The 27589-nt window shown below is 43.2% G+C and overlaps 2 protein-coding genes across 3 annotated transcripts; one reads left to right on the top strand and one right to left on the bottom strand.

Annotated features, from left to right (window-relative positions):
* Positions 1-9324: 9324 nt before the first annotated feature.
* On the top strand, positions 9325-17414 carry LOC311487957 (NXPE family member 3-like). 2 transcript variants are annotated; one of them, XM_084544431.1, is made up of 5 exons: positions 9325-9835; positions 10786-11567; positions 12909-12976; positions 13068-13286; positions 13361-17414. In XM_084544431.1, exons 1-5 carry the CDS (start codon positions 9743-9745, stop codon positions 13921-13923), a joined length of 1725 nt encoding a protein of 574 aa, XP_084400557.1. In that variant the 5' UTR covers positions 9325-9742; the 3' UTR covers positions 13924-17414. The 2 variants fall into 2 exon arrangements, with proteins under 2 accessions (XP_084400557.1, XP_084400556.1); XM_084544430.1 differs by having other exon boundaries at positions 13062-13286.
* Positions 16678-26745, bottom strand: LOC311487955 (NADP-dependent malic enzyme-like). The gene is made up of 15 exons (XM_084544428.1): positions 26511-26745; positions 25848-26080; positions 23632-23765; positions 22367-22516; positions 21997-22072; positions 21760-21921; positions 21422-21525; positions 21236-21345; positions 20499-20596; positions 20265-20378; positions 20071-20176; positions 19392-19534; positions 18839-19012; positions 18633-18731; positions 16678-17696 (listed from the first exon to the last, which is right to left on the bottom strand). Exons 2-15 carry the CDS (start codon positions 26073-26075, stop codon positions 17535-17537), a joined length of 1860 nt encoding a protein of 619 aa, XP_084400554.1. The 5' UTR covers positions 26076-26080; positions 26511-26745; the 3' UTR covers positions 16678-17534.
* Between the last annotated feature and the right edge of the window lie 844 nt (positions 26746-27589).

Genomic DNA, 27589 nt, shown 5'->3' with positions numbered 1-27589 from the left:
CAAGAGCTGAAAAATTTACATTTAAATGTATTTAATAGACAAATCCTGCACCTTTAATAGATACTGGGCATATTTTGTCATTTTTCTGCTTGTATACCTTCAGATATTTACTTTTAAGGTCTTAACTTTTCCATCTTGGTGTGGTTGACTTTTTTCTCTTCTGGACAGAGACTCTCAGCCTTACAGCGTGTCCAACTTAACAAGTCTGGCAAATGTACAACGGATCAAATCCCAACAGCAATGTGTGTTTGTCTGAGCCTCGACCTTTACTTACATTACATTTCCTCTTTATATGTGGGATCTATACTGAAATGTAACACATTCATGGACACTGAACACCCCCCATTTTCATGTATTTTCATTTGATTTCTGAATTATAATTATAAACTAATTACATAACAGCACTCAATTCAACCAGATAAGATTAAATAAATAACTCACAGACACAAAGCTGAAATATTGAATGTGTTTTATTGTGTGTTTCTCTTGGTGGGGCCTCTCAGCTGCTACTTATGAGGGCCTGTCCTGGGAAGAGAAACACATTGTAAGGCTGGTGTAGTGTTTTAGTGTAATTTGTATGTTTGAAAATCTGGTGTTGAATAATGTTTTCTTACCTTTGCTGTCTCCTCAGGTGTTCAGCCTAAAAGAGGTCTGAACACCTTTTTAAAGGTCCCGGGAGAGACCATTGTGATAATTGGAGGGGGGACTAGCAAATGTTTGGCGACTGTAAAGGATTGCTATGAGTGAATGTTAGCTAAGTAAGGGTTTTATGAGGTTTATAACAGTAGAGGCATTCAGAGTATATGTATTAGTTTAGGTATATTATTTAACCAAATATTGTATGGTGGATCTGGGGAGGGAGCTCACCTGTTCAGTGGTAGGGCTCGAGGGGTAATAGGTGGCAGCTTATAAAAGGGAGCCCGTGCACACAGACAGGGTGTGAGTGATTGGCAGAGCTGTGATCCAGACCTCAGGCCACAAAAGGGGCATGATTTTCTTTTTGTTATGTCTTTTAAGTCTTTTTGTCATGGATTATCAGGGTGAAATAAACACTTGGTTGGTTTGCAAACAAATGTGCCTATTTGGTATCAAATCTGTTTGTCCCTGGCGACAATCAGAGGCCGACTTATCACACACTTTACATCAACAAGAACTGAGTGGCCGTCATGTTTGCCAGCATGTGTGCTTTTCTACACGTTTAAAGGAGCGATCCACGGGCGGATTTGGAAGCCATTCTCATTGGCATACGAACTGTGCGCAACACGTTTGCTTAACTTTTATATTGTAACATGGATAGTAACATTTGGGTATCATTTATCGGAGCCTGTGTTCAATAAACTTAAATGTCATAATGGCAGTAACTCTCGTTCAACATTATTGTGGAACCGCATAACACATCTTATGATATAATAACATGATATAAACAGGAATATTCTTCTGGTATTGTTATGGTATCTGTTGGAAGCCGCCTACTTGTTTTCATATGCCTCCTGTTAGACCATGTGCAGGGAACAATGACTGAATACACCGATCAGGCATAACATTATGTCCATCTTCCTAATATTGTGTAGGTCTCCCTTGTCACAGTTGTGACTCATCAGAGAACGGACATGGGTCTTCTGAGGTTGTCCTGTGGTGTTTGGGTTGAAGGGAGGGGCCTCTGTGGATCATCCCACAGATACTTGATCAGTTTGGGATCTAGTGAATTTGGAGGCCAGGTCAACACTTTGTGCTGTTTTTCATGTTTTGTTTATTTTTTGAGTTGTTCCTAAACCGTCTTTGTGTGTGTGCCTGTGTCAGGCTGCATCCTGCTGGGGATGGCTGCTGCCATCAAGGAGTGTCATTGCTATGGGGTGGGGGGGCCTGGTCTGGTCTAGGTGGGTGCTACATGTCTAAGGCCTCGTCCACACGTACGAAAACGATCTTTTCCCCCTCCGTTTTCCCTGGCATCGTTTCAAGAATATCTGCGTCCACACGGATCCGTTTCAACACGACTGAAAACGCTACTTCATATTCCAGGCCTATAAGTGGCGCTGTTTCAGTTTCAGAAATTCACCAAAAGCAGAGAGGAAGAGGCAGAGCATGCGCATAAAGCTTGAGCGCTGTTTACAAATTGGCTTTAGAAGAAACCAAACTCAAGGAGAAATAATATTTTGCCCTGGTAACCCTAATAGGCTCAATATCTTCTCCAGCAGGAACACGAGCATGTAGTCCGCCATTGTTGTTGATGTTGTTGTTGTTCGCAGGATATAAGAGGTGGAAGGCTGCTCGAGGGGTGTGGCGATGACATCATCGAAACGCACGTATGCGTTTATCACCGTCCACACGAAAACGCAGGAGCTGCGTTTGCGAATTTTTCCACCCTGGGACCAGGTTTCAGAAAAGTGCGTTTTAGGGCAATGCGTTTACAGGATTCATTTGGACGATCGGCCAAAACGATGCAAAACATCTGCGTTTAGACCAAAAAGCGTCTCCGTGTGGACGGGCCCTAAGTAACATGCACATGAATGCCAGGTCCAAAGGTTTCCTGTCAGTAGTTTTGGTGTTGTGGCTGATCTAATCAGTGTATAAAAGCAATAAAGCTCTGTTGCCTGATATAAACCAGGAGTAATAAACAATAAAATACCTTGGATGTCGTCATTGAAGGTACCGTATCGATTCCGGTATGTGTTGAGGATGTGGAAGGCGTTGCTGTATTACGCAGTTCATCCCGTACCTGCGTACCAGTGTTGACTGTGGACATGAGCAATGAGAGCACATGTTTAGATTTTAATGCACCTTGCTGCATTAAACTGAACATTTTCCACTTGAATTAAGACATAATTGTCGAGGTGGGGGTTTCTGGTGATGTCGTAGCCCCTCTGCGGTTCGTCCCGGAGTGGCAGACTTTGTTCAGTGCTTAGCAGGAGCCCTGGCTGCATAGTGCACATATGTGAAAGTTAGCAGACAACTGACTGAATCGGTTAGCCTACAGTGGAACAGAAAACTTACTAAAATATAAATGACAACACCACTGCTGCTGAACACCAGTCGGTTAACATATATGCTAACATGTAGACACACTGAAAGTGTCCGTTAGCCAAATAGCAACATGTTTAAAACGGTATTAGCATGCTAGCTTAGCTCCGTAGTTAGCTGCATTCTCCACCGTATAGTAACTACCACGTCCCGCTACTCTCGTTTTATACTACACGGTGAACACGAGTCCTCTGTGACGCCGTTAGCCTGGAGGGGCTAACAATATTCAGGCAGGACAGAAGCAGCTCTCTGACTGGCAAATCCCGAGGTGGTGGTGTTTGCATATACATCAACAACAACTGGTGCAACAACGCAGAGGTGATATCTAGTCACTGCTCTACTGATGTGGAGCTACTGACTGTGAAATGTAGACCTTTATATCTACCTCGGGAATTCACTGTTATCATCATCACAGCAGTGTACATTCCCCCCAGTGCAAACACCAGAGAAGCCCTGAGTGTCCTCTACCACTTCATCAGTGACATTCAATCTGCACATCCAGACGGAGTTTTTATGGTGGCAGGAGATTTTAATCAGGCCAACATGAGAACTGTGTTTCCTCACTTCCACCAATATGTGGATTTTGCCACAAGAGGTGCGAATATGCTGGACCTGATCTACACCAACATCAAGGAGGCATTCAAGGCAGCACCCCGCCCCCACCTCGGCTCCTCAGACCATCTCTCTGTGATGCTAATTCCTGCATGCAAACCTCTGCTGATCAGGAAAACACCTACTGTGAAGCAGGTGAGGGTTTGGCCTGCAGGAGCCATGGAAGCATCACAGGATTGTTTCGAGCACACAGACTGGGACATATTTAAGTCAGCTGCTGAGGACATTCAGGAATATGCCGAGTCTGTCTCTGGGTACATCCAGAAATGCATGGAGGATGTTAGTGTGGTCAAAAACATATCCACACGGGCCAACGAGAAACCCTGGATGACCAGTGAGGTATGTGCTAAGCTGAAAGCACGGAACAATGCTTTCAAGTCCCGTGACATGGTGGCACTGAAAACAGCTAGAGCCAACCCATTCTCACCACCTTCTACAGAGGTACTATAGAGAGCATATTGACCAGCTGCATCTCTGTCCGGTCAGGGGCTTGTAGTGCCTCTGACTGGAAGTCCCTACAGAGGGTGGTGAGGACAGCGGAGAAAATCATCGGGACTTCACTTCCTTCCATCCCGGACATTGCTAAGAGACGCTGTCTGACAAGGGCCAAAAACATCACCTCAGCCCCCTCACACCCCCAACATGGGCTGTTCTCACTGCTGGCCTCTGGAAGGAGGTTTCGCAGCCTACAGAGCAGAACAGTCAGGTTCAAAAACAGTTTCATCCCATATGCCATAAGACTGCTCAACACACTATAAACAGTACCCCCCTCCACCCACTCCCATTACCCTGTAATTAAGAATGTGCAATAATATTTATCTACATTTCAAGCTTCTTAGATATTTATATTTATTACTCTGTAATTTATATCTATTATTCTGTATATACGTTCCTGGAAATTGTACATACCGTTTCTGTTGTACATACTGTTTCTGTTTCTGTTAAATATTCCTGCTGTACTAAGAGCCATTGTACCGAAATTTCTTTTTGATGAAAATCAAAATGACAAAGTTTGTCTAAGTGTCTAAGTCTTAAGTCTAAGTCCATTCACTGAACATGCTACACGGATGTTAACAATACAGTAATTTTAGCAATAGAGTTACTAAACATGAATCAAGTCATCTGCCCTGAGTGAGTGGCCATTCTATGTGTGTACATCGTGCTGTGCTTAAAGTAGATTCGCGAGTCGTTCATGATTCGCTGATTCTAGGTTCACTGGGTGATTCGCGAACCTAGCGAATCTTGCAGTAGGCTCGCGCATCATGAGTGGCAGTGCGACCATGAATTGCCAGACAGACTTATCTTCCTGTGTGTACTAGCGAGTGACACAACACTACAACAGCAGATGGAGCATCATATTTGCATTATATATAGGCCGAAGACCGAATACTACGTGCGTGCATTTTTCCAGCCTGTCAAATAAACAAATAAAGTGTACGTGACCAAGTCTGGTTGTTAAATATCTTTTACTGCACTGAAATGAAAACAAGAAATAACAAAAGTGAGAAATAATAAATAAAAAGCAAATTGACAAACTATAAAACTATTATAAATACTTTACAAGTGTCAAACAAATGAAAGATTGTCCTTGCACATTATGCTCTCCCCAGGGTATTTTCATCCAAAGATCTTGCCCCTACTCCAGAGTTGCATCTAAAAATACAAGCTGACTGACTTTGGATGAGTTTATATTATCTGCCACATCTTCCTGTAAACGGAGTCACGTTTGCTCAGGCGTCAACAGTCCCTCTCCCCGCCCCGCCCGCTGGCTGCGTCGTTCGCCGAAGATTCACGAGTGTGTCACAGAACGCCGCAGTTCCGCTCCCGCCCGACAGACTCACTGCTGAGCTCAACTGAACTGAGAAAGGAACGAATCAGTTGATGAAGTGATTCCGTTCAGTACGTTCACTCAAAAGATTCGTTCATTGGAACGAATCATTCGCGAACGACACACCACCACTGCACAGGGACAGAGCTGCTCTTCCTGGGAGGGAGTTCATACTGCCTGCAAGTAGAAAAACAAAACACATACAGTGTGTCTGCTGCTGCTGGTGGATAAGCAATTCACCTTCCAGTTTAGGAAAAGGACACCTAGAAATACCAAACATACTGTGAATACCTGTTAAGTTGGGTCTTCATGTAAACAACCTGATTAAGACCAACTGTTAGCCTTGAGCTGATAAACAGGTGAGGACACACATTCCTGTTATTTAGTTAACAAAGAATTCAGCGCACTAAACACTAAAACACAAGCCGAAGTGTTGAGTGTGTTCGTATATAAATCCTGATGTGTGCAGCTGCATTGGCTCGGCTAGCTACTGTTAGCTTCCTGCATCTTTTATGATAATTAAGTGTTTTCTCTGTGGAACAACCTGCGCGGTTAAAGCTAAAGCTAGCTAGCTCAAAGCCAATGTTCCGTTAGCCTCACATAAAAACTGCGAGTAGCTGCCGTGCACCTGACTTCTGTCTTCATAGGAGGCACTTCTGTCTTCGTCTGTGTCTGGTGCTCGTTTAGACGATCACTATTGTGTTGAGTTGACTTAAAGGGGGGAGGTACGACAGCTGATCCGGGCCGTCCTTGGTAGTTCTACTTCCCCAGTCATCCAGCAGGATAGCGCCGATCAACTCCCCCACACAGAAGTCAGTAGAAACCCCTCCAGGACCTGTCTGAGAGCCCTCAACTAATCTGTACAGAACTACAGAGTATGTGTGTGTGTGTGTGTGTGTGTGTGTAGGATTGAGATGTGTGGCTCCCTCTTGAGACTTAATATCTTGAGGTTTAATATTACGCTCACAAAAAGCTATTTTCATGATCGGGTCATTTCTCAGTTGTTGTAAACCACAATTAAAATTTATTAAGGGGTTAATAGACATTTTTCATGGCAGACACTTTGATTTGTAGACGGGTAAAGGGTGAGGCAAATTGTTTTAACAGTGGTTAAATTCTATTAAGAATTTCCACGACAATGCAACTAAATACAGCTCTGACATTTTAATATCACTTACACTTCTGCTGTTCCTGCCTTCAAAATACTAAATCTTTCAGGATGTGCTTAGATCCTTTATTTTAAAATACGCACTGCTACTGTAAAAGTACTTAAGTACAAAAGTATTAACATCAAAATATAAAGTATCTAAAATAAAATACCATTTGTGCAGAATGGCCAATTAGTCATATGGATTATAATATATAGTATATGTATTTTAATTTTAATGTTGCCACTTGAGCAAGCTAAAGTATTTTCCCTTTCTTTCTTTCTTTCTTTCTTTCTTTTTTAAAAAAACAAAACAAAACAAAAAACAAACAAACAAACAAAAAAAAACAGGATCATCAGAAAGTCCTGTGCCAAAATTGACAGCTAGACTTACCTGGATCTGTGCATAATTCTCCTCAACTCTTCACCGAAACCCCAGGAGTAGCAGCTCCAAATAAGGAGGCCATGAGCACCATCTTTCACCGTGAGTATTTTTGGACAAAATGTTAAATCTTGGTATAATCACACCTTTTAGTTTTATCATCACAAAAGCAGCTGCTATAACAGGGGTTTATTTTTACATCGATGTCCTAACAGTCTATGGTCCTAACCACCAGGGGGCGATATAACCCCTTTTACTGCCACTGAGTTCCTCCTATTAGTGATGGGAAGTTCGGCTCTTTTCTCCCGAAAAGTCGACTCTTTCGGCTCCCGAACGGCTCTTTATTTATTATCATTTATAGAGTAATACTTTAGCTCAACACAGCAAATACATATTGCATTCAATGTTTGAAATAAACAAAACACTGCAATCAGATCTGCGCAAGCAAATACAGAACCAAACTCCATAAACAAACAAATGTCCTTGTGGAGGTTTGTGGTGGAAGATGCTCTTAATATATTTTCATTTTGCAGTGAAGACACTCCCAATGCCACAGCCTCTATTGCCCTCTCTCTGATTTCACATAATGGTATGATCCTAAATCCTCTCATATTATTGGCCACATGCAATGCCCATCAAAACAAAGTTCCACCCCAGTCCTCATCCAGCAGAGATGAGCAAAAGGCAAAAAAACCCAAAAAACAGTTGGGATGGGAATCGGCTCTTCTGATTCACTACCCAGCATCGGCTCTTAAAGCCGGCTCTTTTGCGCATGACACATCACCTCCTATTACAGACACTACTCCATGGATTGCTTCTCAGTCCGTCTCCTCTTCACCGTCCAGCGGCTACTCTCCCTTGCATCCTCCCACTCCAGCGGTCCACCACACTCTAATCCGTGAGTAAACTAGCAGTACGCGACCAAACCGTCATCATTAGCGACGTTGACGTTAGCCTACAGAGGTATTTATTGCAGAGTTGATTCTGTAAATGCTTAGTCATCTTCTCCCATCTATTGATTATTATTTCCCGCCGTGTCTTTGTTGTTTGTTGCGCTGCCATCGAAGGCGTCCATGTGGCAGAAGCAGCTGAGAGTTAGAAAATAAGTGTAGCGACGTTAGAGACGTTTCAAGATGGAGATGAGCACAGCCACGGGAGGAAGTTGACAGCTATGTGGCTTTAATTTTGTGTCATTAAATCACAGATTCGATTCAAAGGGGAAGGAACAGACTATGGCAGATAAACCTGCTTACGTCACCACAGACGTATACATATATATGGAGAGAGAGACAGAATATACAAAGCCATGATTTAAACTGTAACGGTTAGCTGACAGATCGATCAACCGTTAGGCAACAGTTCTGATACATTAATCCTGTTAAGCATAAACTGTTAAAGCAAATTCTCGGATTATAACTTTTTAAATATTTATGTATATTTAAATTTGAGCTACTACTAAAATTTGATATGAAAATTATATATGTATTATTTTATCATAAACAAATTAGTCACACTGATTTTCAGTGGCCTTGCATATTTTTGTATTTTTTTAAAAACGAATGTTCAAAAGTTCGGGTTTGAGTTAGCTAGCTAAAATAAAAAATAACAACAAAGCTTTGTTGTTATTTTTTATTTTTTTATTTTTTGGTTAAAATACCATTTAACTACAAGCTGTATTAGTTTAGATAGCAAATCCGCTGTATTAGCATGCATTAGATAACTCACTGCTTTTAGTAAAATGCTCGCAGAGCGTCTGTGGAATGGGTTAGATAGATGGGACGAGCAGATTAGATAGAAAACATGAAATGTTTTCTGCAACACTGCCAGCGTCTGTCCACTAATGTCTTATTCAGATATCCTTCAGTCTATTTGCTGTCTCCATTAATTTTGATATGACAGCAGCACAGACGCAGAGCAAATTATACACTGAAATGCGTAGATTTATTTGAGTGGATGGAGTTTGTTTGAGAAGAGATTTGTTTTCTGCATTGCTCTCTGAGCTGTTCTCCTCTCTAACAACGCAGACAACTTCATGTTCTCAGGAAGGTTGTTTTAACCTGGTTGAAAGTGGACCACTTGCTTTGATTGTTTTCCCAAAACACTTAAAAGCTGCCAGATGTATACTGTTGTCATGTAGAAATTGTGTATTTCTGTCTCAAATATTTACCAATAGAAGGCTTTGCAGATTGGACACACTTATTTTTACTGTATATGTGTGTAGAACATGTCCAGATTATAATGTATGAGAAAAAGTAAAGCTTAAAACATTACAATTATAAAACAAATCAAATCATGTACAAAACGACCTTCTTCCCCAAACTATTTTTATACCTTGTACCCAGAGGACGTCAGCACAGATAACTAAACTAAATGATGAAATAATGAGCAATAAAATGTAAAACTCACTTCAGCTTCACCACATAAACAAACCATTTCTTTGTTGCAGTGATTTAGGTTTGTTCAACACATTGCCAGATGATCTCAATCTCAATCGTCACACATTTTGTAATGTAACCTGTTTAAATGTTATTATTTAAGCAGAAACTTAACTACTTGTACACATGTATTTGGGACCAAACCTTATTCAGAGTATCAGCATTATCTCATGTCATCTCAAATGATTCTCTACAAACATCAACAGAACCTTCTTGATGACAGTGTTTATGGACGCAGATGAAAAGACGGCATCATCGTCATCGCAGTGACGGCAGAGTGTGAGACAGGACCTGATCATGGGAGACAGAAGGAGGTCACCATGTACCGAAATCTGTCCAAATATGCCCTCATCTTCCTCTTCCTAGCACTGTCTGGCCTCATCTTCCTGCTGAGCAACATCCACACTGTAGAGGTGAGGAGAGAAGTGGGGTTGAATGAATTTATTGTCCCCAGTGGGAAATGGTTAAACTGTCTGTTATGTGCAGTATCTCTGGACCAATGCTGCACATTATCAGTGGAGTTGTAGTCTAAATATACTGTACACAAGTTAAAGGTTTATAGCCAGTCTTTCTGTGTGTTTAAGTCAACATCTGTAGATGGGCTGACAGCACAGACAAAGCACCAAGCATTGGGAGTGCCAAATGGGCAAATAATACAAAGTGCAGATCTGTTTTATGCTTCTTATCCACTGGAGGTCACATTGTTCTCTCCTTTCAGCCATCTGTGTGGCTCCCAGGCACGGGCCCTGAAAGCATAAACCATGTGTAATGATTGTGTGAAAAACTTACATTACAGCGCTTTACCAATATACCCCACATGAAAGTAGGAAAATTGTGTGCTCCAAACAATGATAGTAAATCTGCAATTTTTGACAAGATTGCTTCACTCATGGGGACAAAAGCACCCTTGGTACTAAGTGTCCCTGGGTAACCATCCAGGCAGAGTTACTAAGAAAAACACAGCTGCATGATGGAAAAATACAGCGATTCCCACATGTTAAAACGATTTGCATTCCTCTTGCAGTGTGCCTGCGCAGTGTCTGATTCTGTGTTAATCTTCCATAACTGTGGGGATTCACAAAAAGAAAAACAAATATTAAATTAATATCAAAGCAACAGAAGCCAAATTATTTAGTATTTTAGCCATAGTTTTGGTCTAATTCCAAACATACTGGATCCTAAATTTCTCATAATGCAACCCATATGCTCTCAGTCTGATAAAAATCCTGTTGAAACGTGCAGCTCCACCCCTGATCAGGATTGTACGCACATTAAAATAGTTTTCTTTCTGGTTGCATTACTCATTAGTCCATAGTGTGCCAACCACTCTACTCTTTACTAAACTGTCTTTCTTTCTCTTTAGAACTGGAACTGCCACACGATTTCAGCCCTCTATCAGCTGCAGAACAGGATCCAGTTGTCCTTCATCTCAGAGAACCTCCCAACTTTTCATCACAACCACACCTTCTGTGCCCATCTGGGCCAGAAACCCTCTCCTGAAGATGAACTGGAAGAGCGCTACCTGTTGGAGTCTATCGCCTGGCCTTTGCCCCCGCGTCACTCTACACCTACCGCCCTCCGTCACACTAGCGACCCCATGCGCAGCCTCTTCGCGATCCTTCCCAGCAAGGGAGTTAGAGAGTGGCACGTTGGGGACCAGCTGGAGGCCCTCGTCCAAATGCATGACTTCCATGGTCGTCCCAAGCGCTACGGCGGGGACTTTATCTTGGCCAGGCTGCACTCTCCGGAGCTTGGAGCAGGTGTAGCAGGCACGGTGGTGGACCACAGGAATGGATTTTATTCCGCTCTGTTCCCGCTCCTCTGGGTGGGGTCAGCGCAGGTTGAGGTAACGCTGGTGCACTCCAGCGAGGCCGTTGCTGTGCTGCGGCGGCTGAGGGAGGAACGTCCTGATCGGGTGTATTTCAAGAGCCTGTTCCGCTTGGGCTTCTTGTCGGAAACTACTGTGTGCAACATGTGCTTGCCCCCTGACCAGCAGCCCCTGTGCAACTACACAGACCTTTACACAGGCGAACCCTGGTACTGCTATAAGCCCAAGATGCTGAGCTGTGACACCAGAATCAACCACGCCAAAGGAGGCTACTTGAAACACCTCATCACCAACAAGGAAGCACTGCTCTTCCAAAGGTTCGTAGAGTTAACTAATCCCATAGCTCATTCTTTGTTTATTCTGAATATATACCAGCCAGCACATTAGTAATTGTAGTATAGCTGGACACCATCAACAGTTCCTCTGACCCTCTTAAAATTATTTCCAAATGTAGGGAATATTTTGCAACCAGGGTCAGTGCAGTAATGAACATGTGGTAGAGGCGTAGTGATGATGTCCTGCCACCAGCTGTGACCCCTTCAGCCGAGGAGCCACATGATTTTTGGCGTTTTGGGCCCTTACTGGATAGTCAATGTTGGAGAAAGGCAGGAATTAATGAAGCAAGAGCTTACACAAAGGGTGCAAGCTGGAATTAACCCTGTGCCACTGCAGTGAGGACTAGAGTCTCACTTTATGGGGCACCATGTAAGCTATAAGGACACCGCTGGCTGCATGTGTCAGCATTTCTGATATACCATTAACTTCTGGGGAACTGTCCTCCATCTTTATATATCATCTATGGTCTTAGGGAGACCAGCTTGCTTATGTGAAGAACTGTCAAAGAAAAGTATGAGGTACCGGGCAGGGCCAGTTGTAGCCTGTACCTCTTTACTTCAACACGTAATCTAGGTTCTTGGAGTCTATTGGTATCTGGAATATCTTCAAAGTCGAGAAGAATCACTGGAGAAGTCAAAGTTTGATGCAGGTAGAGTTTATTCTTAAAATCATACAAACTCGAGTCTGATTCTTGGTACTATGCGAGTTCAGACTGATTTTGTGGTGTCACGCATCTGTTTTTATAGTGTGTGGTGCCTCATTAACATATGGGGCTGGACACAGCCCTTTATCAAAAACTAAGGTACTTTTGCTCTGGAAACAACCGTGTCTTCTTGTATCAGGTTTGTTCTCTCTACTGACAATAATTGTGTCCAAACACAGACCGTAATCCCATCAGTAGAATACATTTTCATCCATCACTTGTCACAATTATGTCCACTCTTAATCTCGTACGTTTTTAAGAAAGGATTCCATGTATGGTCTGGTTGGTTCTGTATATTGCTCATATATATCAATTAGATGTCAATTAGACATTCCAGATGCCAGTTAGGGTTAGGGTTAATGTTAATTAGATGCCAGGCGACTGAATAAATGTTCAAATATCATAAGCAAGAAGTTACACAATGGTCAAAAATCTTCACCAGTCAGTACTTTCACTTCTGATTTCTCTCAACAGAACGTAGTCCACAGATAGAAAGTTCCCTGAAAGTTCTGTTTTAGTGAATTATTGAGTGAGGAAGTCTAAATACTTGAGACAGTAGATAAAGATAGCCTTTACTGGAACAGTGAACAATGTGTTGCTTTTTGTTTTTTTGTCTTAGTGGTGTAAACATCAAAGTTCACATACACGCTTCAGGACCCGACAGAATCAATGTGCTGCCACAGAAAGGTAGGATATACCTGCAGAGTGACATTTGTAGTTTGTGCATTCTTTGGGTTATTCCAGTCAACTCATTCGTCTCGTCTTGTATCAGATACAGAAGTAGTGGAAGAAAACAGCACCATGAAACCAGAACCAAACAATTTAGCACCATCTGGATATTACTATGAAGACTCGTGGAGGCCGCTAGCTGGCGTTACGATGCGTCAGTTTAATCAGTCATCTTCCGTCTCTAAGTGTTTGAAGAACAAAGTGATCCACATGTACGGAGACTCCACTGTCCGCCAGTGGTTTGAGTACCTCATTGCTTCTGTACCAGGTGAGTGTTTTTGTCTCATCCTGAATTACTCTCTTCCGTTTCATTTTAACTTTAATTTATTGCATCTTATCCAGAATTAAAGGAGTTCAACTTGCACAGTCCTAAAAATGTCGGGCCATTCATGGCAGTAGACATCACCCATAATATTCTCTTGAAGTACCGCTGTCATGGCCCTCCCATCCGGTTTACCACCGTCATGTCCAGTGAGTTGCGGTACATTTCAAACGAGCTGGACGGCCTCTCCGGGGGCCCCAACACCGTGGTGGTCCTCAGCATCTGGGCCCACTTCAGCACCTTTCCAGTGGAGGTATACATACGGCGGCTTCGCCACATTCGACGGGCGCTGGTGAGGCTCATGGACCGAGCGCCGGGGACCCTCGTAGTGATCCGATCAGCCAATCTCCAAGCCGTGGACCAGGAGGTGAGTCTCTACAACAGCGACTGGTACTCGCTGCAGCTTGACAAGGTGCTCAGGGCCATGTTCAAGGGACTGAACGTTCTGGTGGTGGACGCCTGGCAGATGAGTTTGGCACACCACCTCCCTCATGCCCTGCATCCTCCTCCAGTCATTGTCAAGAACATGATAGACATGCTTTTGTCTTACATTTGCCCAGAGAACAAGAACAGCCAAAATTAAAAATGCAGCGATGATCGTGGGTTTGTTGTTGAAGGAAACTGGGGATTTTATTGTGTTAATCAGTCTGTTCTACAGTTCCGGACACTCCTTCTTTGTTGTCACATAAGTGTTCTCTTAAGCTGCATACCCTTTAAATGCCGTTCCCATTGAGACACTCTCCAGACTTTAAAGAGGAATTACCGTTTTTTTACAACCTGGACCTTATTTCTGGCATAAAATACGACCGTTTACTCACCCATATAACTTTGTTGTCATTTGGAGTCGTTCGGACAATATTTAGATCTGCGTATATCCATATAGTGGGAGTGACTGGGGCACCGAAACGCAGCCTCTAAATAACGCATTATCTGCTGCAAAACTCGTTCATTTCACCAGTATTTTGTTATGATACGCTAGTGCTATTCCCCGTTGAGTCCGGAGTTACCCGGGGTCTGTAGATTGACCTGCTAACCTCTGACCTGGATGATGTCATCTCTGAGCACCGCGCTCACCCCACACCGCTTGTTTACCGAAAATTTGCTACTGCTAGTTTATTGCAACATGGTTGAATATTTTTCAGATTCTGAGGTTGTGGACGATGACTTTGCTTATGATGGACGTCCTTACCGTTTTAAGCCAGAGTATACGGATGAGGAGCTCGTTGAAAAGAGGATGCGGAGGCAGAGAGAGGAACAGCTGGCCAAAGAAACTGCAGCACGTCCACAAATAGACAACAGGTAACTCCGGACTCAACGGGGAATAGCACTAGTGTATAATGACAAAATATTGGTGAAATGATTGAGTTTCGTGGCAGATAATGCGTTATTTAGAGGCTGCGTTGCAGTGCCCCAGTCACTCCCACTAGATGGATATACACAGATCTAAATATCGTCGGAACAACTCCAAATGACACCGAAGTTATATGGGTGAGTAAACGGTCGTATTTTATGCCAGAAATAAGGTCCAAAAGCGGTAATTTCTTTTTAATGCTCATCTCTGTTCTATATAACTTTAAAACCCACACATTATTTTGTTCTGGCAATGCCAAAGATTTTGGTACTGCTCAGCTTTTATTGTTACCAAAGTGTTTTGTGTGTGTGTGTGTGTGTGTGTGTGTGTGTGTGTGTGTGTGTGTGTGTGAGAGAGAGAGAGAGAGAGAGAGAGGAACATTTTTCATTTTAGTTTTCTGCCAAAGCTGAACTCCCTGAGTTCAGGTGTCAAAGAATTTTCTCAGGCTGTTCTGTGTTTCGTCCTGAGCCAAATTCACTGTTTGTTGCTTTTTATAACCTGTCCCTTAATGTGAAGCAGCACTTCAAGTACAGCTTTCTGTCTGTAATAGCATCAACAGCACTGCGGTTAAATTCCATACCGTACACGCCCACTTTCCGTTTATAGTTTCATATGTTTGTATATGTTTACACCACACAACACGACCTCTGTTAATCATTATAGCAGGCAAAATATGATAAGGACTTAAGCTCAAGAGCTGAAAAAATTACATTTAAATGTATTTAATAGACAAATCCTCCACCTTTAATAGTTGTTGGACTTTTATCTCTTCTGGACAGAGACTCTCAGCCTTTCAGCGTGTCCAACTTAACAAGTCTGAATTCTAGGTATTTTATATAGTCAGTAAGGCTGTAGGTTTCACATCCTCATTATAAACTATATATACTTTAGAGCAGGCGGGGGTTTCATGTCTGTACGACGCAGAGAACAAATGTGCCTGTCTGGTATCAAATCTGTTTGTCCCTGGCGACAATCAGAGGCCGACTTATCACACACTTTACATCAACATGAGCCGAGTCGCCTTCATGTTTGCCAGCATGTGTGCTTTTCTACACGTTTAAAGGAGCGATCCACGGGCGGATTTGGAAGCCATTGTCATTGGCATACGAACTGTGCACAACACGTTTGCTTAACTTTTATATTGTAACATGGATTGTAACATTTGGGTATCATACACTGGCGATACACTTGTTGTGATGTCTTTTCCTTATCGGAGCCTGTGTTCAATAAACTTAAATGTCATAATGGCAGTAACTCTCGTTCAACATTATTGTGGAACCGCATAACACAGCTTATGATATAATAACATGATATAAACAGGAAATATTCTTCTGGTATTGTTATGGTATCAGTTGGAAGCGGCCTCCTTGTTGTCACATGCCTCCTGTTAGACCATGTGCAGGGAACAATGAGTGAATACACCGATCAGGCATAACATTATGACCACCTTCCTAATATTGTGTAGGTCTCCCTTGTTCCTCCAAAACAGTTGTGACTCATCAGAGAATGGACATGGGCCTTCTGAGGGTGTCCTGTGGTGTCTGGGTTGAAGGGAGGGGCCTCTGTGGATCATCCCACAGATAGCTGTTTTTTCATGTTTTTTTTTTTAGTTGTTCCTAAAGCGTTTTTGTGTGTGTGCCTGTGCCAGGCTGCATCTTGCTGGGGATGGCTGCTGCCATCAAAGAGTGTCATTGCTATGGGGTGGGGGTGCCTGGTCTGGTCTAGGTGGGTGCTACATGTCTAAACAACATCCACATGAATGAATGCCAGGCCCAAAAGTTTCCCAGCAGAACATTATTATTGTCACAAGATGGTCAATGTCATTTACTTTACCTGTTAGTGGTCATAATGTTATGCTTAACCGGTGTACAGTACCTCACAGAAATAAAACAGTACATGAATCCACCAGCAGGGAGCAGTCAATTGCCAAGAAACCCACTGCAACGCTGCAAGAGCTGCCTAAGTGACTGAATCCCACAAATCACACATTTTTAACGGTTTTTATTTAAAAAGTTTCATGTTCCCTTTGAAAACATCTCTCGGTACTAAAGCTTGCACAGCGTCATTCTCTAAAACATACAGTTCATCAGTAACTTTGGCAAAAAAAACAAAAACAAAAACAAAAAAAAAACACAACAGGCAGAGGTCTGTACAAAGCCTAAAAGGAAAACACGCCACTGTGTACAAAAAGAAAAACATCCAGGTGATGGCTCTCTGGCAAAGCCTCGTCTGAACACATTCAAGAAAACAGTAGAGCCTACCATCGAAGGGGCTTTTAAAATAAAGTTAAAATATGAGAGGAGTGTAAAATATGGAGCGGCTACAGAGACGAGCTAAATGTGTCCTCTGGGATTCAGTAGTGCCTTGTCTTAGTTCATTTTTTATATTTTAAGCTGCAAAATTAGTCCTCTTTTCTGTTGTGTAAAGACAACGACAAGCATTGTGCAATATTGTGAATCCTTGTTTTGTTATTTGATTCATAAACAAGGATTATTTTAAGAGCTGGATACTGCAGCATCTTAGTTGGAAAATCTAGAGAAAGGAGTGTAGTTCAAGCTTCATATAGATATCCGATATGTGGATATGAAAAACAAGTACACTCTGACAAAACAAGAATATTATGTATATGAACATAGAATGTCTTATTCTACACCACTTGTCTGGCGCTTCATTGTAATGACCACTGTTTGGGGGGCAGACATTCACCAACATTCATAAAAAGACGCAAACAAAAACATCTAAAAGGCAAGAATCCTCTGCGAAAAATTTCGAAAGGAGGCAATGCAGAAATTGCACGTGACGCCACGGGCAGCATGTTAAGGTTTAGAGGGGGACGGCCCGGATCACACGTCCTGGACGTTCATGGCCTCCTGCGGCCAGGTGTACGTGTCCAGGGCGAAGGAGTCGTAATCGGGACTGTAGATGTGAGACAGCACAAACGCCTCCTTGTCCTTAGGCTCGGGGTACAGTGAAGCAATGTTGTGTCTGTATGCGTAGTTGACAATCTGGCAGAAGGGGACACAGAGGAGACAAATCCATCAGTTATTTGACATGATACAGTCATTTAGGAAGCTTTTTGACAGCTGTATGGTGAACTTTAAGAACTCAAGGGACGACTATGGCTCAGGAAACAGAGCGGGTCATCCACTAATCACACTTTTGGCAGCTCGATCCCCATCTCGTCCCTCTACAAGTGTCTTTGAGAAGGACTCTGAGGCTTAAACTCACAATATTTGTCACTATAAACAAACCACTGAGTTCCTCTTGCTTCATTCAACCCTCAACAGTGTTATTCACTGTGAGCACGTGCAGAGTTTTAGGCTGCTCTGTACCCACGGCCCTCCACAGGTAAACCGGCATTTGGCATTTTTCAGTCTCAGTCTGTCGTTTATTTGTCCCTTAAATTAGAACAGAGTGTCAGTGTACACTGTTCACAATAGATAACACCATTAGTCCTGGATGATCTGACCACAACTAGGCAGCTCGTAGTACGTGTGTTCAAACCTGGCTTTAAAATGCATCTCAACATGTGTCCCGAGCCACCATTCCTGCGCTGGATAAACACGTAGCATATTGTGCAAACAGCCGCTGTCTCAAAACGATGGATCACCATCTACCGCTGTTTGTTGTGTGTGCGCTGCACGGCAACACGATAAAGAAAAGTGGAACATAAGAGAAGAAAGCACACACTTTAAGCTGTTATTTGTTTATTTATCTCTGCCCCTGACTGCGTTAAAGACCTGCACAAAGCTCAGATTATAACTTGAACACTGGAAGCATCTAAACACACAGTAACGTAGCCGCTGCACTGTCTGGACCAGTGGCTGAAAACTAGGAAACTACAGTCCTCGGACACTATTGAGGATTTTCAGGCAGCACGGCGTTATATATTTTAGAAGATATAATGAGTAAGATTATAGCTGATGCTATTGATCACCCACCTTCACCGCAATCTTGAAGGACACCTCTCTGATGGTGCTGAGGGGAGGATAAAGTCTTCCCTCAGCCAGATGCTCCTCTGTTACCATGGCAGCTATCGCCTGAGACAAATAATATAAAGTAGATGGTGAGTGCAGAAGAGATGGGGTCTACCTCTCAGATTTAAAACAGAGTCATAATTCTTAAATTTAGTAACAGAGGAAAATACCTCTGCAGTGGTGAGGAAGACGTCATCAGATATGTGGCGCACTCTGCAGGCTATGACACCCAAAGCGACCCCGGGGAAGACGTAGGCGTTGTTTCCCTGTCCGGGGTAGAAGGTGCGTCCATCAGACAGCGTCACCTTGTCGAACGGGCTTCCACTCGCGAAGATGCCCCGGCCCTGATTAAAGAGAGGAGGAGGGAGATAAACAATGTAAAACCGACTGTTTCATAATGTCATAATGCCACAAAGACAAATTCATTAGCTTTTTCGGGGGGGTCAGTTCTTGCTAAGCTTTGAAAAGTCTCTGATATTTGCAGCTCTGGTGTCAAATTTGTCACTTTAAAGTCTGGCCAAATGAAATGAAACCTGACCGTGTATCAGTTAGGACAATAATGCATTTCAAAAGCCTGCAGTGGGTTTATAAGAAAGAGTATAAATACCTCTAACATAGCAATGCAGATTTAGCATAGATATACAAACTATATCCTTGTGAGATAAACCCTAAACTGTCTTTTTCTAATGACGGATCGTATAATGTACACAGGCTGAGCGTTACCTCTGTGAGCTTGTAGCACTGCTCCGCTGTGCACTCGGCCTTGCTGGTAGGGTTACTCAAGGCAAAGATGATCGGCCTCTCATTGAACGACGCCATGTCTTTGATAATCTTCTCAGTAAACGCTCCTCCGATTGCAGCCACGCCTTCGCGTTCAGGACAAATGCCAGAGGGAGATTTGATTAGTTGTGCAACAGCAATTATTTAAACTCCAAAACAATATCAACTGTGGTGCAGGATTGGAAGTCTCCAAATTGCAATTTCTATCCTGGTTCCATTTCTCCTTCTAGTAATTTTCTAACAATTTCCTACTTAATGTTGATCATGAGAGAATTAAAAGTCTGGAGAATCTGTCCGTTATTTTACATGCAGAGTTTGAATTTAGACCCAAGAATACAAACAGCTACATCAAAACTTCTTCTTAAAATGTTGCCGCATTGGATTCAATGAATTAGTTGATTTGGGAGCAAATTATCAGTTGTTATGTAAGTCGGAGGGAAAAAAATTCACCTTTAAAACGTTTCTCTGTTTTTCCACAACTGCAGGAATTACCATAAATGGGCAAAAACAAACAATGTGGGTTATAAAAGGTGACTTTTAAAGTGGTTAGAGACCCGACATTTATCTACTGCGTGTGCTTCACTGCATTAGATAAATGCAAAGACCTTCCTGCTAAACTCACCTATGATGGCGGTGGGTTTGATGGTCTGCACCACCTCCTCCAGCGTCTTCAGGTGCGGGTGGTCGTGTGCAAACTCCATCTTCTCGTGGTTCAGATGGCCTCTGCCCTGTACGTGCGTAAAACATGTGCTTTCAAAACTCCAGGTGTTCCTGTCGGGTGGCTTACATACATGAACATGTGAGCAGGTATGTTACCTTTACAATGAGACCTTTTGAGTCCACCATCCAGATCCTCTTGGCTGCTTCCTCTCTACTTACTCCCTCTTTGGCCATGGCCATTATGAGCAGGTGGGCAATGCCCAAAGCAGCCTGGCAATGACAACAAAGTAGTACAACTCTCCATCTGCATCATAGTCTCTTATTTCAGCTTGTTTTACTCAACTTGTCTTATCTCTTATCTCTACTCAATAAAACACTGAATCCTCTCACCTCGCCTGCCCCCTGGAAAACAAAAGTGTGGTCTAACAGTTTGTTCTTGGTGATCTTGAGAGCAGCTAAGACGCCAGCAACAGCTACAGAGGCCGTTCCTGTAGGACAAAGGAAGATTTCAGCTTGCGCTCCGTTACAGTGGAGCGACTTGTGACTTCTCAGAGCAGATCACGTGTACAAACCGTGACCAATTTCCCCAAAGATCAGGCATAACATTATGAATAATATTTTGTAGGTCTCCCTTGTGCCTCCAAAACAGCCTTTTGAGGGTGTCCTGAGGTGATGTCAGTGGGGACCTTTGGGTCCTATGGGTTAAGGGGAGGGATTTGGGACTTGTTAAAGTACATCCCACAGACACTTGATCAGTTTGGAATCTAGTGAATTTGGAGGCCAGGTCAACATCTTTTGCTGTTCTTCATGTTTTTTTGAGTTGTTCCTAAACCCTTTTTTGTGTGTGTGTCTGTGTCAGGCTGCATCCTGCTGGGGATGGCTGCTGCCATCAAGGAGTGCCATTGCTATGGGGTGGGGGTGCCTGGTCTGGTCTAGGTGGGTGGTACATGTCTAAGTAACATCCACATGAATGCCAGGTCCAAACATTTCCCAGCAGAACACAAGATGGTCAATGTTATTAAAGTCTCCTGTCAGTGGTTTTAATGTTGTGGCTAATCTAATCGGTGTACGAAAGCATTAAAGCTCTGTTGCCTGATATAAACCAGGAGTAATATGCACTAAAGTACCTTGGATGTCGTCATTGAAGGTACAGTATCGATTCCGGTATTTGTTGAGGATGCGGAAGGCGTTGCTGTTGGCGAAGTCCTCAAACTGTATCAAGCAGTTCATCCCGTACCTGCGGAGGAACAGAGTGATCAGTCGGTCTTCAGGATCAGCTGCACCTTCTTTTAACCATTTGCGTTTTTACTCACTTGTCCGTCACCGCCTGCATGAACTCATCGATCAGATCGTCGTACTCCTTTCCTCTGATCCTCTTGTGCTTCAGTCCGATGTACAGAGGGTCATCGAGGAGTGCCTGCACAAAAATACAACAATTATCCATCGTCCATCCATAAAGGAGAACTCCTTGTGGTTGTTCCACTTTGGGTCTGCAACTGATCAGTGAGACAGTAAAAAGTTGCTTAATCACTTCAGTACTTCCCTAAACTGATGTGAAATCTCAGACTACTGATAAGAGGCAGATACGGAGCGCTACACCAGCACATAAATGGTGACTGCAGCCTTCCTACAGCTCTGAGGTCACGTTCACCTGGTTGTCTGTGCCAACATCCAGCAGCACAGGGAGGCACTGCTGTGGCCCAACTCCGCCGCAGGCTGTGTAGAGCGCCAGTTTCCCAACTGGAATCCCCATCCCATAGCTGCCCAGGTCACCCAGGCCGAGGATACGCTCGCCGTCTGTCACCACAATGGCCTGGACGGAGACCAACACGTATTACCAATGGGTATGTTGTTCTGCCATGGGTATGTATGTTTGAAGTGTCTGTACCTTGATGTTGTCTTCAGGCCAGGAGTTGAGCATGGTGGCGATGTGGCCTCTGTCATGGATCGTGATGAAGAGTCCTCTGCAAACAAGCAGGACGACACGGGTTTAACTGATTTAATGATGCAGGTTTAGATTAGGTTTGTGCGTTCATTTTGATTTTACGTATTGTGGTCACTCATGAAAATCAACCATCAGAGTAGTGAAGTCCCAATAATTAAATGTGGAGTGTAAATTCTAGCAAAGATGATTTTGATAGAGTTGTTGGGACCCTTTACACCAGAACACGCCCTCAGTGTACACTACCTTTAGTCCGCTGAGACACAGCAAACACAAGCGTATGAAATAATGCCAACACAAACGGTGCTAATCTCACCGTGGCCTCCTGAAGGCGAGTCCATACTGTTGACAGGCCAGGCCGACAGTGGGAGTGTACACAATGGGCATGAACTCCTCGATGTCGGAGGTCAGCAGGCGGTAGAACAACTTCTCGTTCCTGTCCTGCAGCGTCATCAGCAGGATGTACCTGAGACGGAGACAGATTTTCATTCCAGAAACCCCGGCATATTCAATTATGACCGTGTGTGATGGAAATATTTCTACGTAACTACAATCTATCTGGAGAGGAGCAGGACCAGGACATTTTTTTAGCTATAGTCAGTACAGACTAAAACTATTCAATGGTTTGCTATAATGTTCCTTGTCCTCATGGGATGCATCGTAATGAGTTTGGGGAGTTTTTCTAGTTTTCACTTATAAAATGAAATATCTTGAAAACTAGACTACTAGACATATTACCATGAATTTCTCCACACACACATTCATGGTCTCCAGAGGATGGTCTATAATATAATCCAGTGGCTTTTCATGTCACAACACCATCAGATCTCCAACTTTCAATACCTTTCAGACATGCTGGCATCTCAGCTGTAGCTAGGAATGGTGATCTCAGTCTGTTGGACATTCGTGACCCCTTCAGGATGAATTATAATTTCCACAACTTTCATTTCACTTGCTATAACTGAGGCAGAAATGCAATTACTTCAATACTTAATACTTTGTGTATTGTATTGTTTGTAATACTACTCATCTACTAACCTCAGCTGTACTGTTTGTTACCGATTAGCTAAAGTGAGATTATAAACATTATACCTTCTTACCACCCGGATGTTAACATCGCCACTGCGGACGTGTTAGCATTTTGCTAATACAGCGTGGCAAGCATTAAGAGACCTGCTAGCATGGCTGCAGACTTGACTGTAGTCTTGTTTTATAACGTAACATTTAAAAGGAGCTGAATTTACAAGCTTCCTTTGAACTGAACACACTTTGGTAACCACTACAGTGTAAATATAGCCTGACAATACATGGAAACAAGGAGGCAAGAGAGGCAACAAGAGTTTCCACTGGGAACCGATCCATGTTGCTGCTTCACTAGACTGCATGTGACTCAACTTCTTCGCCCCTGCGAACTCTTTTGCGAGGCTCTGAAGTGACAGTAAATAAACTTTTAGAGTAACCGATCCTGCACAGACAACAGATGTGGCACACTGAAGAAGATCTGACCCGACATCTGCAGCCTGTGTGAGCCAGTAAATAACAGAAGGCTCATATTGTGTGAGTTTGGGTCTGTTCTCTCACTTGTCCAGAGGATTGACGCGCATCTCATAGCTCTTCATGACGCGCAGCACTTGCACGTCCTGGGAGAGGAAGCACGGTGGCAGCAGGCCATGGATGCCCAGTTGTAAGCGTTCCTCCAGAGTGAATGCCATTCCCTGCACAGAGGAAGAGGGACGATTATATAACGCTCTGAAGAGTTGGAACGGGCCCAAAAACTAAATAACAAATCAGAAAATCCAGACCACAGTGAGTCATGTGTTAGTCATGACACAGTGAGGTTATTTATGTTTCGTGCCAACGCCCAAATACACTAGTGTGTTTGATGTTTTCTAATTATACCTTGAGATTTGTGCATGAAAACATGGGAAGAGGAAAGGAGGACTTTTATTCTGGTGAGCAGCCTTGTAGCCCTCGGCCTTCTGGTTTTAGTTATCGCCGCCGCTCTCCTGTCTCTGCGCTGGCATGCTTCGCACAGAGAGACTGGAGGGCAGCGTGAGGTTTAATCTATTTATTCTGTCCAATAGTGAGGACGCCTGCACCCACTCCCCCGTCAGCTCTCTTCCCTCGTCTCCGCTTCCTCTTGATTCGCGCGGGCCAGAGGAAACGCTGACCTACATGGGGAATAAAGTGGCCTTCTAGGCGTTTTGCTGTGGGTCTGTATTCGCCCATGTCCTGGTAAATTATTCATCTTGGCACAGCCGGGTGTGAAATTTGATCGTGGGCGTTTTACAATTGTTGCGGCTGATACGCGAGCTTTAAAAGTGAAGGGTGTTCTGATGGAAGACGCTCAACAGCTGAGCAGCGCTGTACATTAAAGCACGGGCAAACTATTTTGCAGCTGGAGGTCATTAAAAGGAGACACTGATACAGGAACAGAGAAAGTGAACTGGAAGGAAAGACTTTCTGAAAATAAACCAAAGCCACGGATGAAGACGGAAAAGTTTCCACTGTTAACCAATGTAGTCATGGCACCGAGAGCAGAACCATAGAGAAAGTCTCACATTAAACTAAATCCGGCAAGCAGGCAAAGAAGAGCTAAAGTAAACCAGTGAATGTGGTACAGTTGTGATTAACCCACACTATCAGTGAACACAAGGACAAGAAACTGCTATTAGATTAACCTTTATCCACACCTTATCATGGATTTCATAAAGCTACAAAACCTGTAATATGACTTTACAGCCATACACATGAAAAGAGAACAAGGATCTTTATCGATGTGAATAAGAGCTGATCGGGTTTGATGTTTACTGAAGTGTTGATTATTTCTGGCTGTAAAAACAAGAAATGGGTTTATGTGTAAGTGACCTGTGGAGCTGCTCATTGTGAAGCAGCTTCAAACTAAACAGGACTAAGTGAGAGAAACTGAATTTGAGGAAATACAATCACAAAAAAATTTGCTTGGGTAGTTCAAATTGTTGTTATCTCAGTAGGGCTTCACTTCCTGGCTGTATGCACTAAACTGACCGGTGAGTCAGCCCGTATAACCGCTGACTGGGCATCAGAGGTGGAAGGAACAGTGATAGACCTCCTCATAATAAAAAATAAAAAAGCAATAAACTCAGCTTAACAATCAGGATCTGTACCAATGCCAATGTAAAGACGGCGAGAACCATAAAAGAATTTACTATGCTGAATGAGACAGCGTAACATTACACGAATCTGCAGGGAGGCCATTCATATCTCTATCAGTGCCGGTTTAACCTCTTGGCTATCTCACACACACACACACAGAAGCTGTGGCATTCGTCTGGTACTTATAAGGTATTTTCTGTTTATATATGTTCCACCACCATGGCAAATGGTATGTGGGACATAGTTTTGTCTGTGGACACGTGCAATGAGAGCACATGTTTGGATTTTAAGGCACCTTGCTGCATTAACCTAAACATAATGGTTGGTCACACGTGTGTACGTCATATGCATTAAAAGTAGATCAATTCTAGTGATCTGTTAATGGGTTTTTAATGCAAAATGAACTGATATCAGCTTCTCATGTGTGAATATGTTTAGATTTTCTCTGCATTTGCAACTGTAAAATAACTACAGTAGTGTTTTGGACTGTTGGTTAGACAAAACTAAACATCTGAAGACACAAAGTATGACAGGCATTTTCTTTTACACAAAATAAAATTAGATTTTATGTAATGTATTGACTACTCAAGAAAATATTTAATGTCTTTATATGGACTTTAAGACTTTATATGGATCAGCAGGTGTGCGTTGGATGTGCTCACCTTGTTGAGGTGGGGGTTTCTGGTGATGTCGTAGCCCCTCTTCTTGGTGCTGACGCTGCCCTTGCGGTTCGTCCCGCCGGAGTGGCAGACCCGCACAGCCTGGACGGAGGCCCTGTCTGCGGGCAGCCCCCCTGCAGGGTGACCCGAGGCACCGGCCAAGATCCGCATCCCGCCGGCGGCCGTGCGCCTGCACAGGGACAGAGCTGCTCTTCCTGGGAGGGAGTTCATGCTGCCTGCAGGTGGAAAAACAAAACACATACAGTGTGTCTGCTGCTGCTGGTGAAGCAATTCACCTTCCAGTTTAGGAAAAGGACACCTAGAAATACCAAACATACTGTGAATACCTGTTAAGTTGGGTCTTCATGTAAACAACCTGATTAAGACCGTTAACTGTTAGCTTTGAGCTGATAAACAACAGGTGAGGACACACATTCCTGTCATTTAGTTAACAAAGGATTCAGTAATGGGACACTAAAACACAAGCCGAAGTGTTGAGTGTGTTCGTATATAAATCCTGATGTGTGCAGCTGCATCGGCTCGGCTAGCTACTGTTAGCTTCCTGCATCTTTTATGATAATTAAGTGTTTTCTTTGTGGAACAACCTGCGCGGTTAAAGCTAAAGCTAAGCTAGCTAGCTCAAAGCTACTGTTCCGTTAGCCTCACCTTAAAAACTGCGAGTAGCTGCCGTGCACCTGACTTCTGTCTTCATAGGAGTCACTTCTGTCTTCGTCTCTGTCTGGTGCTCGTTTAGACGATCACTGTTGTGTTGAGTTGACTTGAAGGGGGGGAGGAACGACAGCTGATCCGGGCCGTCCTTTGACATTGGCAGTTCTACTTCCCCCAGTCAGTCAGCCTCTCTCCGAGCTCCACAGCGTCCAATCAGACTGGAGGACCAACAACCCCCACCCGTACCTCCACCGCTGTCACACAGTAAACACAGGCCCCATCTTCAGCATCTGCACTGAAAATACAACATTATTCTCCTTGAACAGGGTTAAGAGAGCCAGTTGAAATGTATTGAACTCTGCCCAAATAAGCTAATCCTGATATTACTCTTCTGCGATTTATATTTTTTTGGGAATCCGCATTGGAAACTCCCAACATCTACAACATTTTTAAACTCTTAGTCACGCTGTGGGGCACAGACGTAAACAAAACCATCTGCACACTGCAGGTCATGGCTCCCTCTGCTGGACCTTCCTAGCGCCAGAGACACATGATGAGATTGCATCAGAGAACTTACTTGGTTGTTGAGGTGCTGACATACCTGGTTTGAGATGAAAAAACATGCTGTTGCCCCTGCAAGTGCACTCATCTTGCTGTATTTTTAATAATAAACTGCATAAACTACAGCCTCAAAGGTTGTATTGCAGGGGTTTTGCATTAGACATAAATATTGGACTAGGATTACCCATCAAATACGCCAATTATTAAAGTATTAGTTACCAAAAGTCATACGATATTAAAAAAAGAAACAAAAAAAAGCTTGAAATTTTTTGCGTCCCTCAGATTTTTCTACATTTCTGCTTAAAAATGACTCAAAACATCAGATGATTTCCTGAAAGTATACAAAGAGAACCAATATTACATATCTGTGAGCTGAACCCTCTCGGATTACAAGTTAGTTTCAAAGGCTAAATATAGAGTCCTTCTGTTCAGAAGTGTTTCCAGTCAGTGTAATGAGACTCGGGTGTCGTTCAGTGTGCCGTTTTTTTTTAAATAAAATCTGGGATTTGTTATTG

The sequence above is a fragment of the Chelon labrosus genome (genome assembly GCF_963514085.1).
Source record: "Chelon labrosus genome assembly, chromosome: 5".
NCBI lineage: Eukaryota > Metazoa > Chordata > Actinopteri > Mugiliformes > Mugilidae > Chelon > Chelon labrosus.
Note: the sequence above shows the minus strand (reverse complement) of the source record. Positions and strands in the feature narration are given on the sequence as shown.